The sequence below is a fragment of the Erithacus rubecula genome, assembly GCF_903797595.1.
Source record: "Erithacus rubecula genome assembly, chromosome: 6".
Taxonomy (NCBI): Eukaryota; Metazoa; Chordata; class Aves; order Passeriformes; family Muscicapidae; genus Erithacus; species Erithacus rubecula.
This window is the reverse complement of record NC_136688.1, coordinates 50,216,125-50,233,773: the sequence shown is the minus strand read 5'-3', so window position 1 is coordinate 50,233,773 and position 17,649 is coordinate 50,216,125. Positions and strand designations below refer to the sequence as shown.

At 39.0% G+C, this 17,649-nt stretch overlaps 1 protein-coding gene across 1 annotated transcript in view; it reads right to left on the bottom strand.

The window, feature by feature from the left end:
- The window catches only part of DYNC1H1 (dynein cytoplasmic 1 heavy chain 1), a 44,585-nt gene that overhangs the window by 24,900 nt on the left and 2,036 nt on the right, over window positions 1-17,649 (bottom strand). Inside the window, exons 2-28 of the mRNA XM_079309758.1 lie at window positions 16,735-16,822; window positions 15,966-16,139; window positions 15,479-15,734; window positions 14,385-14,571; window positions 13,937-14,208; window positions 13,600-13,827; window positions 12,070-13,146; window positions 11,566-11,745; window positions 10,538-10,687; window positions 10,126-10,272; window positions 9,839-9,979; window positions 9,530-9,706; window positions 9,308-9,418; window positions 9,106-9,225; window positions 8,632-8,871; window positions 7,916-8,071; window positions 7,438-7,551; window positions 6,717-6,827; window positions 6,428-6,637; window positions 5,893-6,039; window positions 5,502-5,668; window positions 4,821-4,994; window positions 3,965-4,130; window positions 3,696-3,884; window positions 3,425-3,613; window positions 2,486-2,768; window positions 1,045-1,145 (exon numbers count right to left, since the gene is read on the bottom strand). Coding sequence (XP_079165884.1) covers window positions 1,045-1,145; window positions 2,486-2,768; window positions 3,425-3,613; window positions 3,696-3,884; window positions 3,965-4,130; window positions 4,821-4,994; window positions 5,502-5,668; window positions 5,893-6,039; window positions 6,428-6,637; window positions 6,717-6,827; window positions 7,438-7,551; window positions 7,916-8,071; window positions 8,632-8,871; window positions 9,106-9,225; window positions 9,308-9,418; window positions 9,530-9,706; window positions 9,839-9,979; window positions 10,126-10,272; window positions 10,538-10,687; window positions 11,566-11,745; window positions 12,070-13,146; window positions 13,600-13,827; window positions 13,937-14,208; window positions 14,385-14,571; window positions 15,479-15,734; window positions 15,966-16,139; window positions 16,735-16,822 — 5,555 coding nt within the window. The remainder of the gene's footprint in view (window positions 1-1,044; window positions 1,146-2,485; window positions 2,769-3,424; window positions 3,614-3,695; window positions 3,885-3,964; window positions 4,131-4,820; window positions 4,995-5,501; window positions 5,669-5,892; window positions 6,040-6,427; window positions 6,638-6,716; window positions 6,828-7,437; window positions 7,552-7,915; window positions 8,072-8,631; window positions 8,872-9,105; window positions 9,226-9,307; window positions 9,419-9,529; window positions 9,707-9,838; window positions 9,980-10,125; window positions 10,273-10,537; window positions 10,688-11,565; window positions 11,746-12,069; window positions 13,147-13,599; window positions 13,828-13,936; window positions 14,209-14,384; window positions 14,572-15,478; window positions 15,735-15,965; window positions 16,140-16,734; window positions 16,823-17,649) is intronic.

The following is a 17,649-nucleotide window of genomic DNA, read 5'->3' as shown; positions in this document are numbered from 1 at the left end:
TTTAGATGAACCAGAATCAATTATTTACTGTCTTTTCTACTACAAGAACTCAGAAATCATTAAAAAAAAAAGACAAAAAAAAGCTTCCCTTTCATTAAGTGCATAGTGATAGTGCACAGTGGAACAATTTGGAAAAGATGTTACAGAACCAAGTGTGCAAGTGGATTTAAGAGGAGAAATGGTACATGAAGAAAGGTTAACTAGAGAGAGCATGAACAGAGTAACACACTTCTGCTAGGACATCCTGATTGTCTTAACTGCCAGAGAGAAGAGGGAGCTGGGGCAAGGAAGGATTGCATTATCTGTGATATTAATACTTCCTAGGCATTCTTCTTACAGTCACCCCTACAAGCCAAATGCTAGATAAATGGAATCCTGACCTGGTCAAAATATAGCTATAGAGAAAAAAAAAAACCCCACACATGGGCAACCTGTCAAAGTCCATAAAGTCCTTGTACATATTTTATGGTTTTTTTGTATCTATACACTTGACCAATGTTTTCATTTGAAGATAATTTGCTGTGTTATGGTTTACAGAGACATTTTATCTGGTTCTCAGTTTGAAGATATCATTAATCTTCAAATATCTGGATAAATTTTCTCAGTTTTCAAGAATTTTTCACATGCTGAGGTAAACAGCACACTTGTGCTGTAAAGGATAATTTGTGAGATTACTGAAGTAGATGTATTATAACCAGTCTCATCTCTTCCTCATTAAACTATAAATGCAAATTACATAGTTTAAGATATTTTCCTAAAGCCTGTCTTAAGCCCTTGCCCCTGTACTTCCTCTTCCTTCCCATCATTTGCTGTGACAGAACTATCTGTTCAGAAACCCAGAACCCCTGCTCTAGTAATGTTTCATTTCACTTCTGCTTTAGGCATTTTTTTGTTACAGAGGTTCTACATAATCTACAGATACCAGCTCAGTTAGGACTTACACATAATTACCTCGAAAATAAACACTGCTGGCTGTTTCAGGGCTCTGAAGAGATCCCTACTTCTTGTTAACAAAGACTACATAGTTTAAATCAAACAGCTTACCTGGAAGTCAAATGTTTCGTCGCAGTTGAAAACCAACACAAAGCGCCCAAGCTGATGTCCAAGAGCTTTAACAGATTCTGTTTTACCAGTGCCAGCAGGACCTGTTTTTGAAATGGGACAGACACGCTTTAGAGTTTATCATCTGAGTAGCACTGCCAACTCGTGCAATCTGCCAGCATGTGGATTCTAAAGGTGCCTGTGCAAGAGGTTCAAAGAAAACCTAAAACTACTTTGACTTCCCCCAAAACCCCATTCTTTTCTTCATATCCTAGTTGTAAATGTTCTGCATGTTCACATTAACACTTTTTTGTGGGGGTGCACATCAGTGCACCTAAACCCCATCCCAGGCTACACTACAGTCTCAGGAATGCTTGCTAGGCCTTGGCCTACATAAACACCATCAGTTAGCTCCCTCTGAGCTTATCAAAAACCCTGTCTGCTACCTTAGGTTCTGTTGTCTAACAAGCTCCTGTATTCTACTTAATAGCCTTGAGACTTATATTTTTTTCTGTCTGAACAACAGAGCAAGTAGAATAATATTCTTGGTGTTGGACTTTTCAAGGAAAGTTCTAGTAACTGGCAACTCGGATTATAGCAAGGATGGAAATTTACTGATGACTAAAATCAGTAATTTTGTAACTCTATAAACAGTGGTCCTAAGTGAGACCCTTTGAGATCTCCCAGACTGCAGCAAGCTGTGACCAGGATCTCCATCCCAGTAGGATGACTCTTGGAGCTTGTGATCTTTCCAGTTTGTAATGGAGGATTGCCATTGAAAGCTGACAACTGAACCTGGGCTGATATCCCCCACTCCTTGAGGCCAACCCTTCATTCTGGAGAGATGCAAAGGCATTTGATGTATTCCAATGAATTCAAGGGGAATTTTTCATAGGTATACCTCTGTGCATACTTCATGTCTCTGTGCCTTTTGAGTGTTGCCTATTTAGGTCTATAATTACGCTAAACTTTTAGTCAAGTTACTGCTATATGTATACTGCTGATTTCTAGAAAATCCTACTAAATTATTTTGTTCAAGTACTGTCATTATTTTATTGATTAGGTAATTCAGTATTGCTAAATCCTTTAGACCTAAACTTGATCCAGTCTGAAGCTAGTTTGACACAGGAGTCCACTCCAACCCTTGTGACCCAAGAGCAGTCTCCCTTACCCTTTGCATCCCTTACTGTTATCCCTGCTCATCCTTCTGTGTCCCCAGACTCCACATGAACCATTTTCGATATTTTTAAAATCACATTTTTTCCTTGTGTGCTTTATCTATATAGTAAGTAAGAGAATGACATTTGCCATAGAATTCATTGTGCTTTTAAAAATTCATATTAAACCTGCCTTTGCTGATACCTCACTGGTGATTCTTTAAGTGACCTAAACCACTTGTTCTCGTATCAGAGAAGAATTTTATACACTTGTCTCACAAACTTACCAAATGGTGATCCTCCAAGTCTTGCCTCCAGGGCTTGTGTCATTGTCAGGTAGCAGCGGTCAGTGAGGGGAGTCTGTACCAGCTTATCCTGAACTCCAAGGTATTCAAAACCATAGTTGAATTTGGCATTTGCCATCTGAATGGAGAGCTGCTGCAACACATCTGTCTGCTTTGGGTCAAAGTAGAACCGCATTTGGCTGAGCCACTCAAAGGATTTGGAGTTGTCGATCTTGCTTTTGATCAGTGATCTTGTAACATCTCTCTGGTGCACCAACTCAGTGATCTGGAGAATCAAGTAACTCCTTTAAGACCAGAACAATACAAGCAAAGACAAGGATCCTACAGCTTCTCAGATTAGCACAGTGAATTGTCATCACATAGAAATCATAACCTAAAACCAGTCTCCGGTTTAAAATCTGTTGCTACAAAACCAAAACTAACCATGTTACCTACTGCTCTAAATTACTTTCCTAGTTTACAGTTTGGCCCAGCTAGCCTGTTAATCTATTACACTACTGAACTCAGTATTTTACTTGCTAGAAACCAGATACTTCCCTCTAGAAATAACTCAGGATGATTTTAATCCTCCCCCCACCTTTAATCCCTAGCTACAAACAAAAGCATATTATGATTACAATAATAAGCAACTTAATGACATATTTCAAATTGGAATGAAAAATATCAGTAACTTCCATACCTGGAAGATCCATTTTGAATATCAATTCACTGAGATAACCTATAATATGGCATCATGCATTAAACTGACTAGAGTGAAAAATTACCACAATCTATATTAAGGATCAGGCCTTAATGTAATTGCTTAAATCACACAAATTCTTTTCCTGGAGGAACAGTAAGTCTTAGACTGATCAACTTTTTCAGTAACATATAAAAATGCTCTCCTGTAAACCCTGAAGAGGAAAGGGAGTTTTTACTTACCAAGTGCTCCAGTTTCCTTCTGCGAAGGGGTGGCTGCTCCATCAGCACAGAGTCTGCCAGGACATTGAGTGTGACCTCAACATTGGCCAGCACAGACTGCAGAGGACTGTTGTCTCCACCTCCACCATTGAGGGCTGACTCCACATTCTCAGACCAAGCAATCTGGGCTGACAGCACAACAAGCTGAGCCTGTGTAAAAAAACCCTCATAAGATAGTTTTCCTTGCTGAAGTAACCAAGCTGCAGTATATTTAAGTGCTCCACATTAATACCTGGTATTTGTCAATCCAAGAGATGTAGACTGCTGGATCAATTGAAGTTGCTTTTCCAAAGATTTCTACCTCAGTAACAGACTCTGCAAGCAATTTAGCAAGGGTCACTCTCATTTCTTTTTCAACAAGAGTGAGCCACTCATTGATCTTGGGGTGTTCTGTGATGGAGACAGGTGTCTTGAACAGCACCTGCAAGAATTAAAGGTTTAAGTCAGCCCACATTCACTTATTTTCAGAATATTATTTAGAAATAAATACTGCAGCTATACCTCCTCTCCTTCACGTGAGGATATCCCAAGAACCACAGAATTGTCTTCATTGAGAATAATGCTAGAAACTCCAGCAAACATTTTCTTGAAGTGTTTCTGCAACTTAGCAACATTTTTGCTGTTTCCAATGATTTCAAGCAAGTCTTCATCACCAACAAAGTAGAACCTATTAATCACATAAAATTAGATCGGTATCAGAACTCCAACGGTCACTTTTAATATACAATTTATGCTTCATCCATGGCCACTACACAGAAGTAACTGACAATCATTTCCCCAACACTGCAAGAGTGCATGAACCATAAATTTGCCAGCAGTTATACCTCAGTGCTACCATTAAGTTCATGTTGTCTGTACCATACAGAAGTGAATACATGCTCCATAGTGTGGATCATTTTCTTTACTTATCCATCTCTGAAATACCCACAGTAGACTCTGGTATTGAACTGCCTATCAGCCAGGAAGGACTCCCACTCAGTACCTCCCTCACTCTTATTTTCCCATGTTAAGTGACAAATTATTTGAGGACTACAGGTAAGTCAAAATCAGTGACCTAAATACTGGACAGTGACAGTTTAGACACCGTCCTTCAATCAAATGGCAGAAGAACCTCTAAAGTTTTTTCAGAAATCAGTTGCAATGGTTTTTTAGGCAATATCTAAATCTTGCAGGTGAGCAAGTAGGAGAAATTTCAGCCTCATTTCCAGAGAAGCAGGTGTAACTGAATTCTGTATACAGACATTACATATTTAAATGGCCATAAAATCTCATATATATGTACTGCATAAGAATTGGCAGAGCAGTACACCAATTCCTGCACAGAAATATCAGATTACTTCAGGAGTCAACTACTTACCGAGGGAAAGAGGACCTCTCCCTTTCCAAGTATTCTCCCAGAGCTTTCTGTATCTTCCCAAGTAAGTCTGCCAGTCTCTCTAATGATCTCTGCACCCCTTGAATGTTAAGAACATCCATCACAAGTGGAGATTTGGACACCTTTTTCATGAGTGCCAAAAATTCAGTGCTGATGCTGCAAGTAAAATAACACAATACATTAGTGCAAACTCAGTAACCACAGGCCTACAGAACACCAAAATTATTTGTCTCTACATGACCACTCCAACTCTAATGGTTGCAGCAGCTCTGGGGAGCACTAGCCTAAATTCCTCGAATTCCTCTTTATGTACCTCAAGCCTATAAGAACAAAACCTAACTTCTTTGTAATGTCCAGTCTACCAAGTCCAGAGCAGGTCTACTTATCTTTACATCCTGAAGACACATAAGTCTGATTCTTTGATCTGACTGGAAGAGTAGGGAATGAGCAAGTATGATCAGACCAACTTAAAAGAAAGAAAGTAAACAATGTTTAAAGGGTGAGATTAAAGACTACAGCAACAGAAAACAGCTCTAATTCAGCTGGACCAAGAATATAGTCAGCATTTCAACTCAGAGAGTGCTACAGTGAGTCAGGAAGTTTCAGGCCTGCCCACATGGTGCCCCCAAGGGAGGCAAGAAAAGAACAAAATTTAAAAGTTACCTCTGGAACCGCTGGGTCTCCACTGGCAGCAAGTGCTTGATGTCTGCACTGCCAGTAAAGATACCCTCCAGGTAGACCCAACGCCTTTGTACATCTATCCAGACATCAAAAAGTGCCATGATACGGTTCAGCTTGTCTTCCCAGCTAAGGGCATCTTCCTCAAACACCTGAAGTTTAAACACTACATTAATATTCATTTTAATATTGTTAAGTATTTGACTACTAATAATTATTAGAGGAAACAGTTTTTTAAGAGTTACAAAGTATGCATATACAATTCAGTCTGTCAGCTTTAAACAATGAATATAGTCCCTGCTGACAAAAATACAAACTAAACAGAAGGGGAAGGCAGAAATAAACAAAAATTCTTTAGTTTTGTTTTCCATTTTACCTTGTAGTATGGTGACAGCTTCATAGCAGACACGCTGTTAATGTGCTCCTTGACTTTGTTGAAAAGGTCATCCCATCCACGAATCAAACGACACTTGTTCTGGTAATTGACCAAGTCCAGTTCATAGGTGTTCCACACTTCTCTTATCTGAAGAAAAAGATGTTTAAGATATGACATCAATAATTTATGTTCCAACATAGTTACAGAGTAGAAATGTATTACAGTAATCTGATACTATTTTTTTCACCCGAATATTCTGCCTTGACACTTAAGCTTTTGTTAAAAATACTAAGACTATGAAGCAGTTCAAGGTGGGATCTTTGCAGTTACTACCAAGAACTGCTTTTCCCAAATAATGCAAGTTTCATCTGAGAAAGTTTACAGAGCTTTAAACTGTTTCCCAAAACAGAGCAAACCATGGAGTCCTGGCCTTTGTTTCAATAGCTTAGAGTGACAAGTTTACTACACAAGTAGCCACCTAACAGCAACCCTTAGATTTCCTATTACATACATACATGGAAGAGCTGATACTAGCCTGTTTCAAGAACTCTTCCAAAGCCATCTCTCCCTGAGCCACAAGCAGAACATCTTTGACAATTGCTTCATTTCTCTGTAAATCGACATCCCAGATCTGGCCCAGGGTCAATTCTGAGACAACCCAGTTAACATGAAGCCTCTTCATCAACTGTTTCCAGTGTCGGTCTTTAAGTGCCTCGGACTTCAGTTCGATAACTAACATGTTTATCTACAGAAGAAAAGAAAGCAAGTTACATCTTTGAACTCGAATATAAAATACCTGCATTTTAGAAATGTGTGCAACTTACCTTCATGTAGCCCTTCAGAAGTCTCTGAACATACTCATAGGAGGCATACTGCCGCAAACGGGCAGGGAAGTTTTTCAGTTGGTTCAGCAGACCATCCAAGTTTTGTCGAAGCTGTCAATAACATAAAAGCAATGAAATATTTCTCTACAAGTCCTGTGCACATAAACATACAAGTTGCCTATACATTTGTTACAGAAAACTCTCTCTAATGAGACATTAGCAACAGGACAGTTAAGTCTTACCCATATTTGCCCAAGATGTGGTTACTCTAGAGTTGAGAATGCAATTTTATTGGTCTGATTGAGATTTATGATGCAGTCATGTCACAGGCAGTTAAGTTTATAGATTAGTGTTCTTTCAGCTCTTTACCTCCTGAGCACTAACTTAAAATCAATGCTGTTTACCCAACTGTATAATGAAGTTTCTCTAATGAGGTCAAACAATTAATTTAAAAACAGCAGTTTCTTCTCTGTATATGCAGTCCAATCTCAAACTATGGAAACTACATACATTCCCTGTAAGATTACTTAAATTACTACAATCCCGTGAATATTCTTACATTAGCTTCAGAAGAAACATGCTCACAGCATACTGAAAAACATACCTGAACACTGAAAATGATCCAGACTGACAACAGAGCATGTCTGTCTCAAAAGGTCTAATTTCTAATTTTCATAGACTTGTGGCAGTTATATTGTTCATGTACACAAAAGTGAAGTACCTTGCGAGGCTGTACTGAGACCCAGGGTTGTTCTTTCATTTGATCAATCTGTTCCCAGACCTTAGAGAGTTCAGACCAGACACCTTTGAGGTCCTGCAGCTCTTCAAGGGCTACCTGTAATAAGGAATGTATCAAACATCAGCAGCTATTCCTAATTTCTTCAAAATCAGTAGCATGGGTGAGTTAAACAAAGTATTTCTAATCCATCAAAAACCTTCTGTTTGCCAGTTCAACCCAACTGCAACAGCAAGTGATGAAGATGAAATATTCCATCTTGGCTCGCATAACAGTTTCAAAAGAATAAGACAGTCAAGGAAGTAATCACAGACAATCTCTGAAAGCTAGAACTGAGTCAGTGGGGAGACCATGCCCTGATATTAGTACAGCACACACTGCAAGTCACTCTCCTGAGGGAGAAAATGATGAACTGCAACATTTTTATCCAAAACTGGCAAGAAGGTGTGTGAGCAGGCTGTACCTGGACGCGCTCTTCACTGCCACTGAGCAGTCCAGTATCTGTAAGTTCCAGAGCCTCCTTGGCCTTTGCACACTTCTCACGGTCATCCTTCAGCCTGCCGAACTTTCCTTCATAAATGGTAAGAGCTTGAAGAGCCTCTTCTGGACGCAGATTTCCCTAAAGTTTACATGGATTACATTAATCCAATAATGCTATAGTTACATTGAAGACAAGTTAAAACTGGGGACTAAATATAAATATAATACAAATATAAATGTTGGTTTTCCTAATTTTTTACATTTCCATTTTGCTGGCAATAAGACAACATACTATATACCACAATAAGTCTAATTTGATTTTTACATGTAGATTTTGGCTTTGCAAAAAAGCACTTCAGGAAAAAAAAAAAAGACAACAAAAATCCTTCTGAGCCCTCCTACATGCATACCTCCTACATGCTACGTCTGACATATACTTGTTTCAGATAAACTTCTCTCAGTCAATGAAGTAATTTATTTCTCTGCACCTAACAGAGGCCTACGTTTTAAGGGTGAATTTCCCTCTGCAACTATTGCCAAAAATCAACACACTGACAGGTTATTACAGAACCCTCAAAAAGACTTCTACTATCACCTAAAATGAAAAATCACCAAAAAAACCATAAAAGCAAACTCTCTATTTCTTACTGAATGCAGAAAATCTACCTCATTGACTGAATATTAATAATCACTACTTACTGTTACAGGCTTTGTTTTCTCCCAGTCTGTCAGCAAGTCAGTTGTTCGGCTCTCCACTGCACGATCCTCTTGGACTATTTTCATCTGCAGATTTGCTACTTGTTGTTGAATGGCAGAATCCTTCCTACGCATAATGTCATTAAAGGCACCCCATTCTCCTTCAATGTTGTCAATGTACAGCCAAGAGGAAGGAAACTGGAACCTCTGTTTCTCAAGCAAGCGCTGACCATTGCGATACAGCTACAAGACACAGTGGTTTTAAGTTAAAAAAACAAACCTTAAGCTTCAAGGCTAAATAAATATACTTAATTAAAGGCTCACTATAGAGCTTACAGGATTTTTCAGAATATGAAGTTTGAGTCTTTTTTCAAGAGAACTTGAATATCATTTTATGATTACGATGAAGCTGCATTTTATGAGCTAAGCCTGACATTTCCATAAATCAGAATCATTAGCAAGAGACAACAAACATACCTCAACTTGCTTTTCAAACTGTTTGATTTTACGTTTCAAGGACTGCACATATGTGATGAATGTCACAGCATCTGACGTGCTAGCAGTGTCCACAGAGTGCTGCTCCAGCTCTTGACGGGACTGTTAAAGGCATAAATCAGTGTTTTAGCATTCTACAATAGTTGATCTGAAAGTGAAAAACTGAAAATAAGGCTTTTCTTACCTTAGAAATTTGTGAATGAAACTCTGTCATATTCTGCCCAAGCATTTGGCCAAATTTGCTGAGCACTTCCTTATGCCAGGAATCATACTTCAAGTTCACCTTTGATTGTACCTACAAGTGAATAATGTCACATAATAGTAATTTGTCACTTTGCTATTTTCTGCTATACACCTATTTTGAAATTCAATGTATTTATCACAACAAATAATAACAATTTCTCACCTTGCCATAGTCTATGACAACAGGTCCAAACTCCTTCCTGGTTTCTGCATTGTCAAATGTTCCTCTTGCCTTTCTTATCTGAACCAAAAGGGCCTGCCACTTATTCAGGTCTTCTCCAAGACGGTTGTATATATTTTCAGCCTGCATATCCCACAGACACTGGTACTGCAGCCAAACCTAATGGAGGTATTTCACAATGTTCAGAACTTCTTCAGCATATTCCAAAAGATGTGTTTCCCTCCAGCCCCCAGGAAAACTGAAAGTCCATGTTAATTTTAGCTGTTCCATTATATCCTGTCAGCTTCCTACCTTGACATACTGTTCCACTTCAGTCACAATTCCCATGACAGCTGAGTATGACTCCTCCAGAGCTGCAGGGCCATCAGGCATTCTTGTCAATGCATTACGATAGAACTTCTCTTCCTCAGACAGCTCATAATGCACTCCAACCTAGGAACCACAATTACACTTGTGATATACATCAATTTCCAGGTCACTCAGGTTTGGTTTTAGATCAACACACTAATATATTGAGGACAGTTAATTACTAAGTGAAAGCAATTGCTCAGACTTAGATACAGCTTCATTACACTTACCTGGTATCTCTGACTTTGAATTCTTGGCAGTGACAGGATTACCATTTTCCAAGAAAACATTTCTTGGTAAAGTTTGTATCTACAGTCTTCAATTGGTGGATTCAAGTATATCACCTGGTTGGTTATTCTTAGTTCATGCACAATGTTCTGCAGAAACAGTAAAAACACCCAGTTTTACTGGCAGATACTGCTATGTACAGACAAGAATTTTCAACTTCAAGAAGCACTTCTCAAAAATCAACTTGCACTTAAATGGAAAGAGGAAAGTATTTCTCCAAAGACAGATGCAGAAGAAATATTTATTTACTATATAAACCTCAGAAATAATTTCTGCATTAGTTAATTGACAATAAGGAAAACACCAACAAAAAAAAAATCTAATCAAAAAAGCAAAAGCCACAGGAAAACTTACTTTGATCTTGGGTTCACCACCAGGCTTATGGCTCACTTGAGGAGCATCTGTATCCATGTCAACTTCTGCTTTGTCATCTGCTTGTCCCAGAAGAACCTGGGTCCAGGCCCTCAGTCCAGCTTGCAAACGAACACCCAGGATTCTTTCAATCTAAAGAAAATTAGGCACATTGGAGGAAAAACCTGCATATTCACTGCATGAAGATCCCTAGCATCAATATATTCTGACAGGCACACTACAGCACCTCCCAGAACCAAGTGCTCCTTTACTAAGCCATTCCAGCACCAGAAAAGGCTTACAAGAATTGGAGGGACAGTTTACTAGGGCTCATAGCAACAAGATGGAATAATGGCTTTAGATTAGGTATTAAGATGGTGAGGTACTGGAACAGGTTGCTCAGAGAAGTTATGGGTGCCCCATCTCTGGAAGTGTTCCAGGCCCAGCTGGATGGGGCTTTGAGCTACCAAATCAGTGACATCCCTGCCCATGGCATGGAGGCTGCAACTAGATGATCATTAAGGTCTCCACCAACCAAAACCATTCCATGATTAAAGAGGTTTAAGAGTTTTGCACTGAATACAAATCAAAGCTTTTACTGGTCCACGTGGACTTTAACGTAATTAAACAAATTTTAACCATAGTGAAGTTGGCCTAGTGACCAATAACCTGAAACTTAACAAGCAGGAACAAACAATATGATGTCAACAAGTCTTTGCTACCAGGATAGCAAATTTCCATCACCCTCTAGGCCGTCAAACTGTATCAAACTTTTTTCTTCAAAGCACAAAACTTCCCTTGAATTAATTGATCCTAAAAGTCAACAGCAAAAAAAAAATCCCCAACACAGGTCTTGCAATCTTCTGCATACCAAAAATACATTGAAATCTTCAGAGAATGAGAATTTAGTCTTTGGTGTGACTATAAAGAAAAGACACCCTGAGTGACTGTAAGACAATAATCAAAATATATTTTGCACCTGAACAAAATGTTACGTCTAAACATACACTACTCCTCGATCTCAAACCTACCTCCATATCCAACTTATTGACCCAGATTGGCAAATTTGAGTATGAATGAAGATTTAAATCATCCACAGCTTTCTGAACTCTGTTCAAGATTTCGGAGAAAGTCTTGTGATCATACATGCACGTTTCCAATGATCTTACTTCCAGGTCTATCTTCTCTTCAATAATCAGCAGATCATCCACCTAAGATAGTTTAGGAAAAATGGGATGTTTAGTTTGATGTGTTAGATCAAGGAAAGAATAATAATTCAGTGGTGGTTAAATCATGTCTATTTGGATGCAGCAATGCATCCATTTTAGCAATATCAAATGAAAATAGTACTGCTAATAGCAGCTTTAACACTACTAAGAGATCAATCCACTTGGCCAATTTGTGCTGACTCAATCAGCTACTTAACCCAGGAGTTGCAGAACTAGTTCTCAGCTATCCAATGACACTTTTGGATAACGACACATTACTGAATTATAAGTGTACAAGTTTTGCAAATTTTGACAGGTAACACAAACCTTTTCCTGGAAGCTGAAAACAGTCTCAGCCAAGCGCTGTACGTATGGATCAAGTTTGTATGATTCCCACACAAGGGCAATTCCTTCTGCAATCAAAGCCTGCACCTCTTTCTTCAAGCCAGCGACCAGCAGTGAGATAGTGTTACGCTCTTCTACTTTCTCACATGTTCGCTCATATGTGCGGACACTTTCAATGAGAGAAATTGCAAATGGATAGAGCTGGTTTGCTTGGTGAGCTTTGTTGACAATTGCTAGTGGGACACGGAAACCAAGCCACTTCAGGTTTCGGACTTCTTTTGAAAGCGTAATTATTTCTGGGAGAAAGTTGACTTTCAGTTTCAGGACATTTCCAGTTCGACCTCGAACACGAGTGCTTTCGATGGTGAAAATGCGACCAGACACACCAAGGTTGCGTTGCTGAACTTTTCTCGCCCAGTCATCAAAGATCTCCTGAGTGTTGAGCTTCATGCGAAAGCTGTCTCCATCCTGCTTTAGCTTCTGACCTTCCACATGGTTCTCCCAGCCTTTGCCAAGGACATCCTCCACACGCTTCATGTAAGCGGTGAGCTGTCTGTCAATCTGTTTTGCCCAAATTATAGACCCAGACACAGGAGGCAAGTCACGAACGTGGCTCATTTTGCACGCTTGACTCTGTGGGTATTGCACTTTAAACTTGTCGTGAAGAGACTCAATATCATCTTTCACACGCTGGATCAATTGTGTCTGGTATTCACGAATGGCACCGCGAATGTGAGGTCTGACAAACAAGGCGTTAAACCGGGAGAAGATTCTGAACATTTCATTGGCATTCTTTGCTGTACCGAGCTGGTCTCTCAAACGGGCTGTTATTCTTGTTTCAACTCTATCAATTCTTTCATCATAGCGCTTCATTGCTGCCTCCCAGGCTTCTGTACCTTCTTTGGAAACATCTAATCCATCTACTTCCTTAACATTCTCATAAGCAAGATTGACTTCTTCAATTGCATTGGCATCTGCAGCATCAAAAAGGACTTCTGCTACTTTCATATCCTGTGGTTCAGGTACCTCTCCTTGATTTTGCTGGGCAACAGCTGTTACCTACATTAGAAACATAGTTTAGTGAGTTGGATACTTCAAAATTTCTCTGGAAATAGCAAAATACAGTTGGTTTAAAACACATTGCACAAGCCCCCTACCAATCAGTGACAAATTCTTAACAAACTTTCAGTCCTGCTTTGAGTAGAAATAGTGCAACACTGTTACTTTACTACTACTGTGCAACATAATCTCATTTTCCACTGTGGTTTAGCCAAATTCAAGGATTTAAACACTTATAATCTCCCCTGTGTAATGTCTAGACTTGCTGCGTTTATTAACATGAGCATGTATTACGCAATGTAAGTCAGAAATTAAAGCTAAGCCTATTAGCAAGGGTTCAAAACTAAACATGGAAACTGAATGTTACATTACATTTATAGTGGTAACTTCAAGTAATGGTAACACTCTTGAAGAAGCCACACAGATTTTCTGTTTGGAAACAACCAAGATTACCTGAGGTCGCAAGACTCTCACAATGACTGCTCTCAGCTGCTCGTGCTGACGCCTGAATTTCCTCATTTGATCAAGACGACTCTGGAGTTTCCTGTGAGCAGGATTGATGCGCCACACCATCTTCAGGTTCTCTTCCCTTTTCCTCTTCACAATATCTCTCAGCAGAACTTGTAACTTCTCATATTCATCATCCCAGGTTTGGAATACTTCAAAGCATGCAACCATTACCTGGAAAAAGTTTTAGAACAGGAACTTTAGCTTCCAAATCAAAAGCTTCCTGAAAGTCACTGTCCAACGCAAAATTACAGCAACCAGTATCACAAAGCCATGAACATACCTTCTCAAATTCTTCATAGGCAACATGCATCAGTTTTCTGGTTCCCAACACTTTAAGAAGCTGAGAGCTCAGATCTCTTGAAATAGCCTCCACTAAACGCAATGCCCTTTGGATTGGGTATTTTGTATTCCTGATTTTTCTCAAATGGGTAAATATTGCAACAAGTGCCTGCCTGATTTTGTCCAGCTCTGTAGCAGACAGCAAGTCATTCAGTGGAAAGTCTTTCATCAGTGGATTATAGTCATTCACAGTTTCCAGTGCCTGTTTCAGACCTAAATGGAAAAGATTTTGAATATAACTTTTCATTTCACTGACCAAAATCTCTATCTGTAACTAGTCCAAGGTTCCTCTAAACAGCATTGTTATTTGTACCGTAATGTTCAAATTTTTTTAACAGTTTAAGTTCTGTAAGACATTTGAGAAAAATGTTATTTAACAGATATTTTACCTGTGTCTGTATCAAAGCTGACAGTTGCATGAAAACGTTTGCCATGCTTCAGAATGTCCAGAGTCAGCAGAACTTCTGGGCTCTCACGTTTTTCCTGAATGCGGTACAGAGCCCTCTCCAAATTTAACCAGAAGCTTATCTCCTGTAATGCAGTGCCTGATGCAGGATCTCGATCTAATTTAGTCACCTTCAAAGTAATGGAGAGAAAGACAAAGGAGAGAGAAAAGCATTTAATTTATATGCTTCAATTGTAAAAACTTGCTGTTACTAAAACATAATTGAAACATGCAATGACCACTAGGTTTTAATAATCCAACCTCAGACAGTTTGGCACTCATTCTTTGAGAGGTGTAGGAACAGTGTGTAACATGTAACAAGTGCAATTCCAGAGATCCTAAAGGCTGGTTTTAGGACCCTCATGTAATTATCTTCAACATAATCTAAAAATGTCACCTGCCTGATTTCCTGAGCAATGTCTGTATTCTGGTTAATGACAGATGAGCCAGGCAAGGTAACAAATGTTTTATGCTCTCAAATAATAAAAGATAACACTGATCCATAAGCAATAGGTGTTTACTGTGCACCCAGGTAAAAAAGCCAGACTGGTATCTGAGATGTTTTGTTGGAGTAACACCAGAACAGCAGTTCTTTTGAAATGAGATTACAAGACAGAGCTGGAGCAACCATTTTGAAGTGGATGCACCAGGGGCAATTAACAAAACAGGCCAATCAGATGTGTTCCTCTCAATCTGCCATAAAGATTTGAAGAGTAGTTTAAAAATTCACAGGGTTACTGCCAGTTACTTGAGCCTATTACAAGATGCATAAAATAGTCATACTCTTGGCTATTTGTAGAACAATTTAGACTACATTCCAAATTTAGACTAGGTTTACCCTAATTTTAGATCAGACTTAGCCTAATCACCTAGTCACCTTAGACCAATGTCTCTGGTGACTCAAAAACCTGGTCTCAGATCTTCAGAGTATCCTGCAGGAAGCAGCACTTTACCAGTTAAACTGTGAAGATACACAGTGCTACATATATGTTCTTATTACTTAGTTGCTTTTTTCTCCCCTGGTCTTTATTTGGTTACCTTTTGTATTTCTCTAATCCAGCGGTTGACTCCAGACTGTAACTGATTAAGGAACAGTGGATCCTCAGCCTTCTCACCAAAATCTGTAACCTTTGGTTTTTCTCCACGTTCGTAACACTGCTTGGCCACATTAGTAATGGTTGCATGAATTGGCAGACTGATCTCTGGAATTTCAATATTCTGTTGCAAATGCAAGAGGCCCATCTCAAGCTCTGCAATCTTTTTCTCAACTGAAGGAGCCATCTTATCTCCATCCCTGAAAAAGCACAGATGTTTCCATGTAAGAAGGCAAACCAAAAACCACACATAACACATTCAGACCTGAACTGATTCCCTAGAGTCAGCAACAACATCATATCCAACTGGGTGCTTCAACAATCCACGTGATTCACCTTTAAGAATTACAGTTGTTTGTTAAATTTTTTTTAAGCATTAAACACTTACTTTAATTCATTAGCACAGAAATGTAGTATTTATACTGAATTACCTGTCTGCTTTGCCAGATTCTCGGATATAGGACTTGAAAAAGGGAGCAACAGCATTGCTGATGAAAGAGTGCAATGTTTCATATGGAGAATCTTCACTGAGAGTGAGCACTCTGAGCTGGGAAGACACTGGTTTGTCAGCATCAATCACTGCTGTACGTTTAATAAACGCCAGGCTATGGGACAGAGAAGAGAGTTACCAGCCAATCATTTGAAACTTAAGTGACACAACAGCTTTTATCTGACTGCAAGTTTGGGAGTCAAATGGTAATCTGTATCATCATACTTCACAATCCTTTTTCTAAGAGACTTGAATGTAAGTCTTCCAAATGAATATACCTTTACAGTTCAGCAATAAGCAAGCTGAACTATCAATAAGGACTCCGAAGTAGGAGCACACTAAAGAAAACATTTTACAAAGCTTCAGAGCCAAATATGCCTCAAGATAAGTGACAAATATGTAAGAGCCAGACATAACCAAAGGATATTGAACCCAAGTTGTGTAAGTTACAGCAACAAGTATGCCAAAATTAATAGAACTGTTTCTTTAGCCCCAGAACTAGAAGTCCTAGGTCCATTCCTTTCAGCCTCATGACACACCCTTTTTTTATCAAAGCCTCTGCCTTGAGAAGCTATTGTCCCACTTGAAAAAAAACTGCCTGAAAGCACTAGGTAAACTGGAGGTGAATTTGTAGATAAAGCAGATAAGTCTGCATGTGCAGGTTTTACATACATAGAGTAGAAATGTTAAAATTTATTTCACTAATTCACCTGTTTGACTTTATTCCATAATGAATGTCAGTGCTGATACTGTAGGAAATGAACTCTTTTTCCTCTTCTCCTTCATCTCCCACATCCTCTGCAAAAAAACATAGTATGTAAGAAATACTTAATGTCTAACACATATGCCATCCCTCTCAACCACCTTCTGCTAGTACCAGACTATTTTCTAACCTTTAAGCTCCACACCAACTTAATTAACTAAATTAGGTCAAATGTAGCTTTGTAATATCTCTCAGATGCAGAATGGGTTCATTGTCTTTAAAGAAAACTCCATTAAGATTTAGGTTGCTATAAAAATAATAAAACATTACAGTACGTGAATTATAACTCACATTCTGAGAGAGAAATCTGCAAAACAGAATGTGCATTTATTTGCAGAGATATGTTGCTAAGACAACTATGCTTCAGCGAGAACATTAAACAACTGCTTTTTTTCTTTCAAAGATGACTTTGTATTTTCAGATATCTTTGAAAATAATTCGGAAATTAAGTCTCCGAACAAAAGAATAAAATCTTTTGACAGAATAAAAAGCCAAGCCATGGGAAGTACTCAGGCATTAGCACAGCCAGTGCATCACAGATGATGTAATTGCTGGAGATGCAGGCAGTCGTGCTGCAATGCAGTGATTTCAGTGCAGAAGGTTACTCCCTGTTGGGGGACACACCGTGACTGGACACATTATAGCACACTGTCCTGCTCTGATTTTGTTCAGTCCTTAGGAATACAGCCTCACAGAGTCTCACATTTGTGACCCCAAGCACCAGAACAACACAGCACAGAATAACACAGCAATTGAGACCACAGGAACCTGTATGAGAGCAGCTGGCAGGCTGGGGAGCAGGTGATACCAGAGAGAAGCTTTCATTATGCAGAAATAAGGCTTCTATTTCATTGTACTTGTA